Here is a 13,475-nt window from a genome sequence, read left to right on the forward strand (position 1 = left end):
CGGCAGCCCCCGCGCCCTGCCCGCCCGCAGCCACCCCGCTGGCTATCGTGCCGGGAACGACTCCGGAGCTCCGCGGCTGGTAAAAAAAAACAACAACAACAAAAAAAAAAACCAACAACAACAACAAAAAAAAACCACCCAACAAAACAAAACCAAAACCAAACCAAAAACCAACCCCTCCGTCTCGCCCGGGGCTGGAGAGGCGACCGATGAATATGCAGCGTCCCCCTCGGCTCGTCTCTCCCGTTAGCCTCCCGCTTCCCGGCGCGGAGCCGGGCAGAGCCGCCTGCTAGAGCTCCGCCGGACTTCGGGCTGCGCCCCGCCAGGACCCGGGTGCACGGAGCGGCTCCTCCTCCCCTTCTCCCGCTCCACCCGAGCTCGGAGCCCTTCTTCGCACTCCTCTCGCTCTCGTGTTTTGGTTTTTTTTTTTTTTTTTTTTTTTTTGGTGTTTTTTGGGTGTGTTGGTTATTTTTTTTTTTTTTTTGGTGGAAACCCACCGTAACTCCGGGGAGGGGGTTCTTGGCGGGGTGTGGGGGGGGGGGGGGGGTGGGGGGGGAGGCGGGAGCGACGGGGAGGGGACCATGGAAGAAAAGCTCCAGGCGCATCAGGTGGAGATCGACCCGGATTTCGAGCCGCAGAGCCGGCCCCGGTCCTGCACTTGGCCTCTCCCCCACCCCGACTTCGCGGCGGAGGAGGAGGATGGGGGCGCGGCGGGAGGACCCCCGGCGCTGGCGGCCGGCGGCGGGGAGGGAGGCGAGAACGCGGCGGCCCCGGCGGAGCGCAGAGCCGCCGCCGCCTCCCTGCCGCCCCCCGGCGCGGATGTCGGGCAGCTCCGCAAGGCCAAGACCTCCCGGAGGAACGCCTGGGGCAACCTCTCCTACGCCGACCTCATCACCAAAGCCATCGAGAGCTCGCCGGAGAAGCGCCTCACCCTCTCGCAGATCTACGACTGGATGGTGCGATACGTCCCCTACTTTAAGGATAAAGGAGACAGCAACAGCTCCGCCGGCTGGAAGGTACCTGACCCCCTGCCCCGACCCAAACCCCAGCGCAACTTTCCCCCCTGCTCCCGACGGTGCACCGGGTGCTTCCCCTGGGGCAGCTGGAGCTTGCCCCTGGCTGCGGGGTTTGGAGGATCCCCGCTTTCCTCACGGTTGGGGTGGGGGTTAAGGGCTCGGTCAAGTTTTGGGGAGAGCCGGTGTGTCGTGGCGTTGTATGTTGGAGCCGGGTTGAGCTTGTCCCCGGGTTGAGCTTGTCCCCGGGTCACCCGCTGGCCTCAGGCAGAGTCGCAGGGCAGAGCTGAGCGGGTGCCGCCATCCTCCCCGGGGACGGCGGGGAGCGGGGACGGCAGCGGGCAGGGGGCTCACGGCCGGTTCTCCCGCCGGCGTGCGAGCTCCGGGGCGCAGGGAGTGACAGTCCCGCGGTAACGGCTCTGCCTGTGGGCACCCCAGCCATGCCAGGGCCCTGGGTGCCAGCGGCTGGGGGGGAGGGCTGTCCCCAAACAGGTGTCTCCGGGCTGGCTGTCACCCACCCCGTCCCCCATCTCAGCCCCCACCTTCCTCAGGGCTGCGTCCCCCTCCCTGGGGGCCACGCAGGCAGCATGCAGCCCCGCATGGCTCCACGCTGGCTTTCCCCAGCTCTGCTCCCTGCTGGCACCAGGGACTTGTTAGAAATCCCTGGTGCGGGCAGTAATCCCCTTCTTGCTCGGTGTGAGCTGGGGATGCACCGCACTGACCATCCTGGCACCAAGCGAGGGCACAGAGGGTGCCAGATCCCCGGGGGGGGGTGTCACACTGGCCCATGCCCCCCTGGCTGATGCTCCCCCAGCTTCACGCTGGGAAGGGGGAAAAGATCAGATCGCCTGTGTCCAGATGGTGTCAGTAAAAAGGAGACGGTTTCTCTTAAGCCCTCCCCTAAGCCCTGTCACCTTCAGTGTGATTAGTGTGTAACGAGGCTTCAGGGGGCTCTAATAGCAGCCTGAGGTCCTGGCACAGTGTGCCCTGGCTCTGTCAGAAGTGGCAGGACCCGACCCGCCTTGGGGGTTCTTTCTTGGTTGCAAACAGGGCTCTTTTGGGTCAGGGAGGCCAGACTCTGTCTGTCTGTGGCACCCGTGGCCAGGCTGTGGGAGCTGGTGTTGCGCGGAGGCTGGGTGTCCCCCACTCATGATGGATGGGCAGGGGGCAGCTGGTGTCCCTCCAGTGCAGAGATTCACGGGGGGAGGTGTCGGGGGCTGTGGAGGTGGCAGCAGGTGGCAGTTGCATGGAGGCCTCTCGAATCTCCACCCAGGGTGTGACCTGCATGGCCTTGGGTGCGCCCTGGGGGAGGGGGGGCTCCCCAAGGCTTGCGCCCCTTGGGGACCGCAGGGGGAACGCATTGGTGGGGTCTGGGGACATGTCGGGGAGGTTTCTCGCTGCTCTGGCCCAGTGGCTGGGAGGGTTGGGATGAGGAGCGAAGGGATTCCCAGTCAGCCGTGCCTGTCACTGGGGTGTGAGACGCTTGGGGACCCTCCCAGCTGGGTGTCCCTGAAGGGCAGCCTTGGGGAGTGAGGGCGAGGGGATGGAGCCGTGAACAAGTTTGTGTGCCCAGCTGTGGGCAGGCAGGAGCGGGGAGGGGGGATGCTCATGCCTCCCGGTGCTGGCACGTGAGCCAAAGCCATGGTGCAAAGCCCTCCCTGGGCGGGAAGGACCCTGGCTGAGGATGGCAGGGCCAGCAGCACCCTTGGCACAGGCGGGTGCCGGGGATTAATCCACTCAGATCACCACCCCTCTGGGACAGGAGTGACCCATGTCCTCTCAGGGCGTGCCAGGGCTTGCACAGGGGACGATGGCAATGCGCAGGTGTGTCTGTGTGGGTGTGCAAGGTGGCACAGGCTTCCTGTCCCGCTTACTCTGGCGCTGGCTTTTGGCCCCCGGGCAAGGACAGGCTGTGACAGCAGCGTTGCCTGCACGCATCAGTCCTGGCAGAGGCGACCCTCGAGGCCATCCTCCTGGGAAAGCAGGAGTGGCCTTTCCCTGTGTCAACTGTCACCCGGGGGGTCCCCTAATGTGTCCCAGAACCGTGGGAGGGCCAATACCTTCTCCTGGCAAAGCTTCCACCAGGGAGCGTGTGGGAGCAACATGGGTTGTTCAGCCCTGTCCCCTGCCCCCCACACCCTTCCTGGTGTCCCTTGTCCCTTGGGGTACGAGTGGTGCCTGGCCTGTGTCCCCAAAGTGGCACTGCTCAGGCTGCTCCCAATGGAGCCTTGCCACCCAGCATGGGGTTTGGTGGCTTTCTCGGGGGGGGGGGGGGGGGGGGGGGCTGCGTCCCTGGAGGCTTTGAGGTGCCATGATGAGCGAGGGGGGAGGACAGGCTCAGGGTCCAGCTGCTGTTGGGCACGAAGGGGCATTTGCAGGGACCGCTCGCTCGGGTGGGCTCGCCTGGGTGCACCCCGGGTTGGGATGCTCTTCGCCTTCCTGGCCCATCTCCGTGTCAGGGCGGCTCTGCTGTGGCTCTGCTTATCTTCCCCTGGGCTTCAGGCAGGCAGCTCTGCTGCCCGGGCTGCACCGCTGCTGCGGGCTCCCTCCTGGCAGCCCCCCTTTGCCCCTGCATTGACTCTGTGGCTTAAACCTCCCAGCCCAGCCCAGTGCTTGGCGGGTCGCAGGGCAGATGGGAGGGCTGAGGGCTGCCCAACAAAACGCCCTGCCTGACCTGCCTGCTCACCGGGCAGGGCAGGGTACCCCGGGCTGGGGCTGGTGGTGCGAGGGCTGGCCCAACCCCGGGGCAACAGGTGGTGTGCAGGGATCCCCTTTGCTTGCTGGCCTCGTTGGACACCAGTGGGTCGGGGATTAAACACCTTCTGCACAGCCCCATGTCTCTCCTGACTGTCCCCTGCCCCCAACCCCCTGGGTGCCCCTTCGCATCTCTCCCCTGGGCAGGCTGGCAGCTCGTGGTGCCGAGGGAGCACCCAGAGCACTGGGCAGTCAATTTTGTGGTAACGAGCTGCTGGCGGCTTATTAAAGAGACCCTGGAGATGCCACGTCCCTCCTGCCCCAGGCCTGGGAGAAGCATGGTGGATTTAAAGTATTTCATTACGCAGCACAGCGGTGTCGGAGGGGGGTCTCGGGTAATGGGCTGCTCCTTTAATTAGCTCCTTTGCAGCCTCCCTGCGCCAGGGAGAGCGGAGTAGTGGAGGGCTGGGAGCCTGGCCGAGGGCACAGCATCCCCGCGGGGTGCTGGCTGTGCTGCTGGTGGTCAGGCCAGGCTTCTCCAAACACCCCCGGCCATCCTCCAGCACGCAGAGGGGGGACACAACCTTCCCAGCAGGACCCCTCGCTGCATCCAGCCCGCTGTGGGAATGCTGCACCCGTGCCTGGCCGTGGTGTCCAATGTGTCTGTTGGGGACATGTCTCCCGAGGCTGGTTAGTTATCTCTTGGAGGGGGAGGATGCTGGTATGGGTACATTTTGGGGTCGGGCCTTTCCTTCCCTGTCGAGCTGCGTGTTGCATTGCATGGTTTTATGGCGAGGTAAACTGAGGCACGGTATCTGAACAGCTCGGCCATGCTCAGCATTGGGACCAGGATCCAGTCCTGTCTAACGGGGAGGGGAGGATGCTCTGGACACTGCCCCCCCGGGCCATGCTTCTCCCCGTGCTGCAGCGGGCTGGGTCAACACCTTGGGCTCCTGCACCAGGAGCTGCTGCTGCTGCTTCCCAATGCAGGGCAACAGGCGCCCGTTGACTGACAGTTCTGCTTAATTAGGGAGTTGTTATTTTATCAATTCCAAAGCGCTTGAAGTTTTCTGCTCCAGCTGACGCTTTCCACTTGTTAATGGGAAACCAACACCCTCCGTCAAAAAGGCAGCGGCACTGATGCATTTTAAAGGTTTCTGCTTGCTCCAGTTTGACATCCAAAATATAACAATCAAGCAATCAGCTGGTGGATGCCTGTTTGATGCAGCTCTGACAGCGCTGAAAACCTTAATTTCCCAACTCTCCTCTACACCTCCTCCCCCTTTATATTGCTGGGTTCGTAGTGTGGTGGCTGCTCCCGGCATGGGGGACCGGGGACACGGGGAGCTGCTGGCCCACGGGAGTGGGGAGCGCTTGTGCTCAGGGCTGGGGGCTGCCATGGAGACATGCACCCACGCACACCCGCCAAACGCCACCTTCCCCTTGCAGGGCAGGATGGAAATGAATTGGGGAGAAAAATGGGTGGAAAGGGTGTTTGAGTAGGAGTGTGGTCTGTGTGCTCCTTGCTGCCGAAGGGTTTGGGGTGTATGGGGGTGCTTCAGCTCCCCGCTGGGCATGGGGACCCCTGAGCTATGGCCAAGGGGGGCAGAGCTGTGGCTCTGTCCTGGTGCACAACCCCGCCGAGGACGGCAGGAGCATCCTTTAGGGGAGCTGCTCCCGGCGTGTGTGCTCTGTCGCTGGTGTCACCCCCAGCATGAGCCCCTGCCCTTCGCCTCTTGCGTGGGGGCTCGTGCGTCTGCTTGGGATGTTGCCCAGTGTGGCTGGAAAGGCTCGAAACCAGCACTTGGGACTAATGGGGACGACTCTCCCCTCGCAGAGTGCAGCCCGGGTGCCAGCATGGGAGCGGGGGGCAGCACAGCAGCGAAGGGGGGAGTTGTGGGGAGGATGGGGTGACGCGGCTCTGAGGGTGCGCAGTGGGCTCACTCCCACTTGCACTGGGATTAGTGGCGTGCGTGCCAGCCAGCCCCGGGGGGGCTCGGCTGAGGGCACGGCCCCGGGGTACCGGGCTGAGAGCAGGGGCTGCCAGGTCAGGGCTCCCGTTGGGGCGGTTTGGCTCAGCTCAGCATCCCCATCCTCTCCATATATGGAGATTTTTCCAGCAGCACGGAGAGCCCGATGCTCCCCGGAGAGCTGCCCAGGGCCGGGAGAGCCCGGCTGTCCCGGGGGACCAGCAGGGCTGGGAGCAGCCGCCGGCTCCTTCACCTCGGGGAAACCCCTCTGCTTCATCCCCCCAAACAGGATAAGCTGCCCCAGCTCTCCGCTCCCCCCAGGTGCAATGCCCCTGGGGTCCCCCTGATTTGAGGGGATCCCCCCGACCCTTTTCCTCAGCGCAGGCAGGGTGCTGGGGCTGGAGCAGGGAACTCCTCACCTGTCCCCAGCTCCACACAGGCCTGGTGGAGCCTGCCTGCTTCCCCCCGATTTGCCGTGATGTGCTCTGGTGCTGCTGGCGGCATGGCTGTGAGGAATCCCCCAGGCTCCTCTCTTCCTTCCCACCTCATTTTTCTTTCTCTTTTTGGAGGTTTTCATTTTCCTTCTAATTTTTTTTTTTTTTCCCCCCCTTCTTCTGGAATCACTTTTCATGCAGCGCTAACTGCTGAAGTAACACAAACCTGCTAAATGGTCCGGCTTTATGATAGCATAAAAATGATACTACAGCAGTGAGTGGGGCTTTATTAAACCCAAGGGAAAGGCTCCAAATGAACAGCTTGCTCTGCTCTTAGCTTCCCCCCCACGCTCCCCCCTTTATTTTTAATAACCGCTGGAATATAAACTACAGTTAAGATCCTGCAGACTAGAAGAGCGCTCGCAGCCTGGCATTCTCTCTGCCCGTCCCCGCATGCGAGTCCCTGTGTGCCTCCTTCCCTCCCGCGTGCCCAGTGCTGTGATGGGAGGACCAGCACCTCGGGTTGGGAAACAAATTTTGTGGTGTTTGGCTTTGTACTTAAAAAGCCTCGTAAATATTTTGCAGGGAGGCCATGCCCTGAGCGGGCCTGGCCAGGTGTGATGTGGGAGCGAGCTGGAGCTCTGTGGCGGGGCTTCCCATCCCAGTGGGGTCCTCAGTGGGATGCTGCTGGCAGTGGGAGGTCCCCTGGGCTTAGGGAGCGGGGCTGGACACCCGTCACTGCTGTGTCCTTGCAGAGGCAGCACGCAGGAAGGGGATGAATCCCCCCTCCCCAACGCCACAGTGGGGTCTGGGCACGGTTGGACCCCCAACCCCAGGCAGCCCCCTCCATCCCCAGGGTCCCACCCCAAGCCCCGCTGCTGCCATGCCCTTGGGTCTCCCGTGGGGATGCTCTGGAGCTGGGTATGGGGTCACGCCCTTGCCCTGGCCACCCCACTGCACCCTGGCTCTGCCTGCAGGGGGGCAGCTCCCTTCCCCCCTGCCTTCCCTCACCCACCGGTGGTGGGTTTGCCGCTCCCTGATCGCATTACTTTTAATTAGCCCGACACTTCCCGTCAGCTCCTCTCTCCTGCTGAAGGTGCCTGATTAGAGCCGAGGTGAAAGGCACTTTGGGTTACGGAAGGACACGCGGAGAGGCTCGCCTGTCTGCTGCTGAAGCTCATTTTGGACAGCATCTGTTCATTATTATGTGGTGCCTTGGCCGGGCGCCAGCCAGAACTGAAAGCCCCAGCACAAAGCTTGCTTTCACCCGCTGCGGGGAGGAGGAGGAGGAGGCAGCCGGCACTGGGAGGGGGGCGCGGGGACCCCCAAAGCAGGCTGGTCCCTTCCCTCCCTGCGGGAATGCTCCAGCATCCCAGAGCATCCGGAGCTGTTGCTTGCTGTGGGTCTGCCTATGGGGTGTCCCATCACCCCAGGGCTGCTGCTGTGCTATGGAGTGGGGGGGTAGCCCCAGGGGGGGCTGCCTCGGGGGCTTAGCAGCAGGAGGGGATGATGTTGGGGTCTGCGTGGCCGGTGCCTGCTTTTTCAGGAGGGGGGTCATCCTTCCCCTCCCCAGCACCCTCTTGCCAGCCCATGCACCCAGCTGTGCCAGGCGGGGCTCTGTGCTGTGGGGGGGGCTCAGAAGCTGGGGGGGGGGGGGGGGGCTCTGGGCTTTGCTGCCTGCTGTCCTCCAGGCACGAGCGCTGGGTTGATGGCACTTTGTACCCACCGAGCCAGGGATGCAGCCCGGCTCACGGCTCCCCTGGGGCCTGGAGGGCAGAGGAGGTTTCCCAAATGGTGCCGGCAGTGGGGGCACACGAGGGGAATGGCTCTGGCTGCCCTGGTGCAGGCAAACCCTGGCTTGTGCCTGCCTGCGGGGCCGGGCAGAGCACGGGGAGCTGCGGGCAGCGATGCTGCAGGGTGCACGCATGCCTGGATATGCATGTGCTCCCTCGCACGCCTGTGCACAGGCCACGCACACGCGTGCACAGGCCACGGGTGTGTGAGTGCAGCGCGGGGACGGACCCTCCAACGTGCCCCAGGGCCGCTGCATGGCCCCCCTGGGGACACGGGCTGGTGGCAGCATCCCCCTGTCCTTGGGGAGCAGGGGGGACAGTGTGGCCTTGCTGTGGGGCGGTGGGTACCGCGGGGCTGGGTGCTTTTGAAGACGTGGCTGTGGCTCGGGGGGGGGGGAGGAGCAGGAGCCAAGGCACCCAGCAGCCACCTTTGATTTGCTGGGAAGGGGGTAAAAAAAAAAAACAAAACAAAAAAACCAAACAAAAAAAAAAACCAAACCCAAAGAAAACAAACCCCAAATCTAAAAAACAAAGAAAAAAAAGCCAACCCCAAGAAAGAGAAGAAAGGCGAGGGTTGTTGGGAGCCGCCTGCCACCTGGCGCGGTGCCAGCCCCGGGACGCTCCGGAGCAGACATGCCAAGCTGTAATTGCAGACAGGCTCATTTCAAGAGACGAGACGGTTATTTTTAACTCGCGTTAAGGTAATGCACTGATCTCCTGCCTGCTGGTTCAAAAGTTCAAACCGCCCCCTCCTCAACCCCCCCCTTTATGCTCACCCACCCCATGCTGGCACCCTGCGGCCGGGGTCTGGGTGCCCCCCGGGTAAACCATCCCCTTCCCAGCGGTGCTGCCAGACACCCTCGCCCTCCCCGGGGCAGCCTTTGTGTCTCCCGGGGAGTCTGGCTCCTCTCCTTGTGGGATTGGGAGGAGGCTGCAGCTGGGGTCAGCCCCGGGGTCCAGAGGGGACGGGCATTTGTGGGGCCGCGCCAGCTCGGTGCCCAGCCTGGGCGCTGCCGAGGTCCCCGGGGGATGGTACCGGGGATGGGTGCTGCATGCCAGGGAGCCAGATGCTGCTCAGAGCCCAGCGGGAAAGCCTTGCAGTGCTGTGAGTGGTGGCACTGCTCCCCCCTCCGAGGTCCCCAAGCGCTTTCCCAGTCACGGCTCCATGTGCCGGTGGCCGTGCCGCCCCGGGGGCCGCTGGCATCTCCTCCAGCAGCCCGGCTGGCAGGGACGGCAGGGCAGAGAGGGGACGGTGGGATGGGGGTTCCCCCCTCCTCAGGCTCACTGGGCATCCCCACAGCGGAGGGGCTGAACCTCTGGGCCACCCATCTGGTTGGACCAGTCGCCAAGCCCAGTGCTCCCAGTGCCACTTGTCTAACCCCACCAAGAACCATGCAGCCACCCCCTCCTGTTGGCAGCAGGGGACCCCAAAAGCCAGGTGCAGGGTTATATCACCTTTTTTTTTTTGTTGTTGTTGTTGTTTTTTTTTTTTTTTGTGGGTTTTTTTGTTTGTTTTTTTGTTTCTTTTCCTTAAAACATACTGCAAAATGCCAGGAGGGCTTGGGTGCTCTCCACTTCTCGGAGAGCAGTTTTGGTACCCTGAGATGGGATGTCACCGGTCGCACGGGACCCATGGTGCCAAACTGGGGAGCATGGGGATGAGCCTGGCACCTGCTCCCCGACCCTCAGCCCAAACCATCCAAAGCAAAAGTGGAGCAGAAACTCTCCACAGGTTTGGACCTGTAATAGCTGTAATTAATCCTTTGCCCTCCCCATCAGCCTCCTCCATGAGCTCAGCTGCTGGGAGACAGCAGGAATGAAGCCCCGGGGCACTCCCGATCAGGAGCAGCGTGTCTGTCCCCCTGTCCCCAAATGCCCTCTCGCCCTGGTTTGTGGCGTCAGCAGTTTGCCAGGCGGCCGGGAACTCCCTGTGTGCCTGAGATGTCTTTTGTCCTCGGCCGTCGCATGGCCGAGATCGCCAGCTGCAGGTGCATTGCTGCTCCTCCTTCCTGCTGCCGTGGTTCAGCATTTCCCTCCCCTTGGATGTAGCTGCTTTCGGCAGGAGTGCTAAGGTTTGGGGTTTTGGGGGGCCTGGGGGGGAGCTGAGACCTGCTGGCCACATTTTGTGGCGTTTTGCTGCTCGCCCAGGCTCGTCGCTGGCCCCCATGGCAGCGTATCATCTGCCGGAGGCGATAAATCAGGGGGAATAGCCTGTCTGCGTCAGTGGTGAATTGTGGGGCCATTATCTGTAATGAGTTCAACAAGGATGGCATGGCAGGAGCTGTGGGGGGAGCCTTACTGGCATTGTTCCTGGACTGTGTCCCTGGCAAAGTGGGGGGGCATCTCCTATCCCAGCGGGATGGCTGGCTCCACAGGGACTTTGCTGCTCCGCCTGTGCGGACCGGTGGGATGGGCAGGACTGCCCGCCAGCCCCTCTGCACACCGGGCTGGGGCACGGAGCGGGATGCCGGGGCGCTGGGGGGGTACCGCGGGCTCCATACTCGTGTCTGTTGATGCTGGTGGGAGCGGGCACCGCATCAGTGTGCGCTGAGGGTTCGAGCATCCCTGGAGCCTGCCCAGGGGCGTGTTTGGCAGCAGGAGGTGGGAAGCGCCCAGTGCAACCTCTAAGGATGGGAGAGGTGGGAGACCACGGCTGGGACCGTGCTTGGGACCTTTAGCAGCAGGTCCGCTGGCTCCTTCCCCCTGCCGCTGCGGGGCACTGGGAACCATCCTGTCCCGCTGCAGAGCCGCTCCGAGCTGCTGGAGCCGGCCGGGAGCAGGTTTGAGGAGGATGAGGAAGGGCAAATCCCTGGCTCTGCACCGCTGGCGGGCTCAGCAGCCGGGACGCCCGCTGTCACCTCCCGCCCGCAACTTGCCTGGCCGGCATCGTGCCCTCCCTGCCCCAGGTGGAGGGAGCATGCGGAGATGCGGGGAAGGAATTAACAAGCTTGCAGGGTGACAGGCTCATAAATTTTGGCTTTTTTTTTTTTTTTTTTTTTTTGAGACTGTCAAACCTATGCCTGTCCCAGGGATGTAAGACAGCGTTTTATTGCTGCCTGCTTGATGGTTGTTCCCTTCTCCTCTGCGGCTGTGATTTATCTCTGCACTTTGCGCTGATTGGATTAGAAGTTTAAATGCTAAGGGTGCATAACAATATATTTTTCTTATTAATATTAAAAAATCATTATTGGATTTTTTATAGTTCTGTTTTGAATTGAATCCCCTTGCTTGATTTATTCTCTCTCCCAGAGTAGAATTTAATGCTAATAGGAACAATCATTGCTTTGTTTTGAATCTTTGACTGTTTGGAAAACTTTCCCTGCAAAGGGAAATTACAGCATTGTTAAGAGTCCATTAAAAGAGGGTTTGCCCATTCCTGGCTATTACCTGTGAGCTGGAGAGAAAACAAAAAAGCAAAGACAAAGAGTCTCTTTTGCAGGGCTTTCTGCTTACACCCTTTCCTAAGTGTAATGCAATTATCGTGCCAGTTATAATCAGCTCTATTCTATCGCAGGTATTAATTGCAGGTCCCATCAGTTCAGTTTCTTGTGGGACACCAGGCGGTGAATGTGCGTGTGTGTGGCAGCGGAGCTCACCTGTGCATGGGCGAAAGGCAGGGGCTTGGCTGCCGGTGACAAAGGGCAGTGGGGACTGTGGGACTGCTCCGCTTCCTGCTGGATTTCATATTTTTAAGGCAAATATAAGGAGCACGACAGCAACCCCCGCCTGATGCCTTTCGCAGCGTATCCCTGGGGCTCTGGGTACCAAGGGGTGGGATGGAGGATGCTGGATTTCCTCCCCGTGATGCCCTTCTCCCCGGCGCAGAGGCTGAGCGGTGCCTCTGCCCCTGCGCGGGGACCAGCCGTCGCCCACCCAACACCGTGCCAGCCCTGGGACCCCACCACATCCTTGTAGTTGTGCCCGATGTGCCCCACTCCCAGGCAGCTGCCTGCAGCCCCCCCCCCCCGGCAGCCCTGCAGAGCAGAGGCAGGCGGGTGGGAATGGGGCGGGGGAGGGGGGGGGGGGGGGCACGATGCCAGGCAGCTGGAGACGTGCCTGGGCTCCGTGCACGGCGCTGGGACGGGTGCAGCGGCGACGGGGAGCTGCGCCAGGCTTGGCCCGCGGCCGGCACGGTTGGCAGGGGGGGAGCACAGCCTGCCCGGGCAGGGCTGGGGCAGGCCTGGTCAGCCGCGGCCCCGGGGAGGAGCGGGGAGGTTGGGGTGTGGGGTGGCTGCTGGGCGTAGGTGGGAGCGGCAGGAATGTCAGCCCGAGGGTCCCGCGTCGGCATGAACCTCCCTGCACCGTGCCAGGCCACCACCCTGCACTCTGCACCCCAAAATCCACACCCTGCACTCTGCTCCCCGAAGCCTGCACCCGCCCACCTTCCACTGTGCTCCCCCAAACTCTGCTGCTCCCTGCATCCTGCACCCTAAAACCTGCACCCCACACCCTGCATCGCAAACCCCGCACCTCAAAATCTGTACGCTGCCCCCTGCCCAGGCTCCCACTCAGACGTTGCTTTTTCCAAACCTGTACCCACTCCCACTGTGCACCCCATACCCTCAACCTGCACACCCAGAAACCCACCTGTGCTTGCTGGACACCCCGTACCCACACCCCACCACCTTCCTACCCCCACCCAGCTCACCCCGTACCTGGAGGTCACCTACCCACCGTGCCCCCCCTGCTAACCTGGGGCTGCTGGGGCCGGGCGGAGGTGCAGGCAGGGGGGCTGTGGGCAGGAGGGGCACCATGGGCTCCCCTTCCCCCAGCTCTGTTACCCACCCGCCCCTGCCCCACACATCTTGTCCTCGGTGAGGACAAGCTTGGAGCCACAGCTTGGGCACTGCCACCTGCCCCTCGGTGGGATTCCCAGTTGGTCCAGTGCACCCTGGGCACTGGGAAGCTCCATTTTACTGGGCTGCTGTGCCTGGGTGACAGTCCCCATGAGCCCCAATGTGCTTGGCTCTGCCTCCATGCCTCCGTGCTCTGCGGGTTATCACTGCAAAGTGCTTCAGCTGAGGGGGAACCCCTGTCCCCCCTCGCCTCACGGCACGAGCCGTTGGGATGTGCACCCCCACGGCTCCGGGGGTGCACTGCCATCCCTCTGCTGTGACAGGTTGGGGGGGTCCCCAGCACACCTTTGTGTCCTGACCCGCACTGGTGGGATGGGTGTGTGGACAGCACCCCACTTTCCCTGCTCACCCCACTTTCCCACCACGCACTGCCAAGCCCGCAAAATAGGTTTGTTTTTTTTTTTCCACCGCTGACAATGCTGTGGCAAGCGCATGCAGCGGAACAGCAGCCCTCAGTGTAATGAGAAAATGCCAGACGGGTGCGTCAGATGCTGGGCTGAGGGGAGCTAACCCAGCCACACCGGGGGGTCTGGCTCACCCCGGGGATGGGGTGAGGAGGTGCCGCCTCAGACCCCTCCGGTGCTGCGGGATGGGCCCCTCCTTGCGTTCCATGCCAGGGAGATGCTTGCTCAGAGGTGGTCCAGCCGCCTCCCCACTGCTGCCAGGACAGCACCGCAGGGCACACGCGTGCCCCCCCAGCCCATGTGGGTGGGTG

At 62.6% G+C, this 13,475-nt stretch overlaps 1 protein-coding gene across 1 annotated transcript in view; it reads left to right on the forward strand.

The window, feature by feature from the left end:
• The first annotated feature begins 568 nt into the window (after positions 1-568).
• The window catches only part of FOXO6 (forkhead box O6), a 38,918-nt gene continuing 26,011 nt past the window's right edge, over positions 569-13,475 (forward strand). Inside the window, exon 1 of the mRNA XM_042793861.1 lies at positions 569-1,016. Within this exon, the coding sequence (XP_042649795.1) occupies positions 582-1,016 (435 nt within the window). The 5' untranslated portion in view covers positions 569-581. The remainder of the gene's footprint in view (positions 1,017-13,475) is intronic.

This window comes from Tyto alba, unplaced genomic scaffold, assembly GCF_018691265.1.
Source record: "Tyto alba isolate M040663 unplaced genomic scaffold, T.alba_DEE_v4.0 Super-Scaffold_20, whole genome shotgun sequence".
NCBI lineage: Eukaryota > Metazoa > Chordata > Aves > Strigiformes > Tytonidae > Tyto > Tyto alba.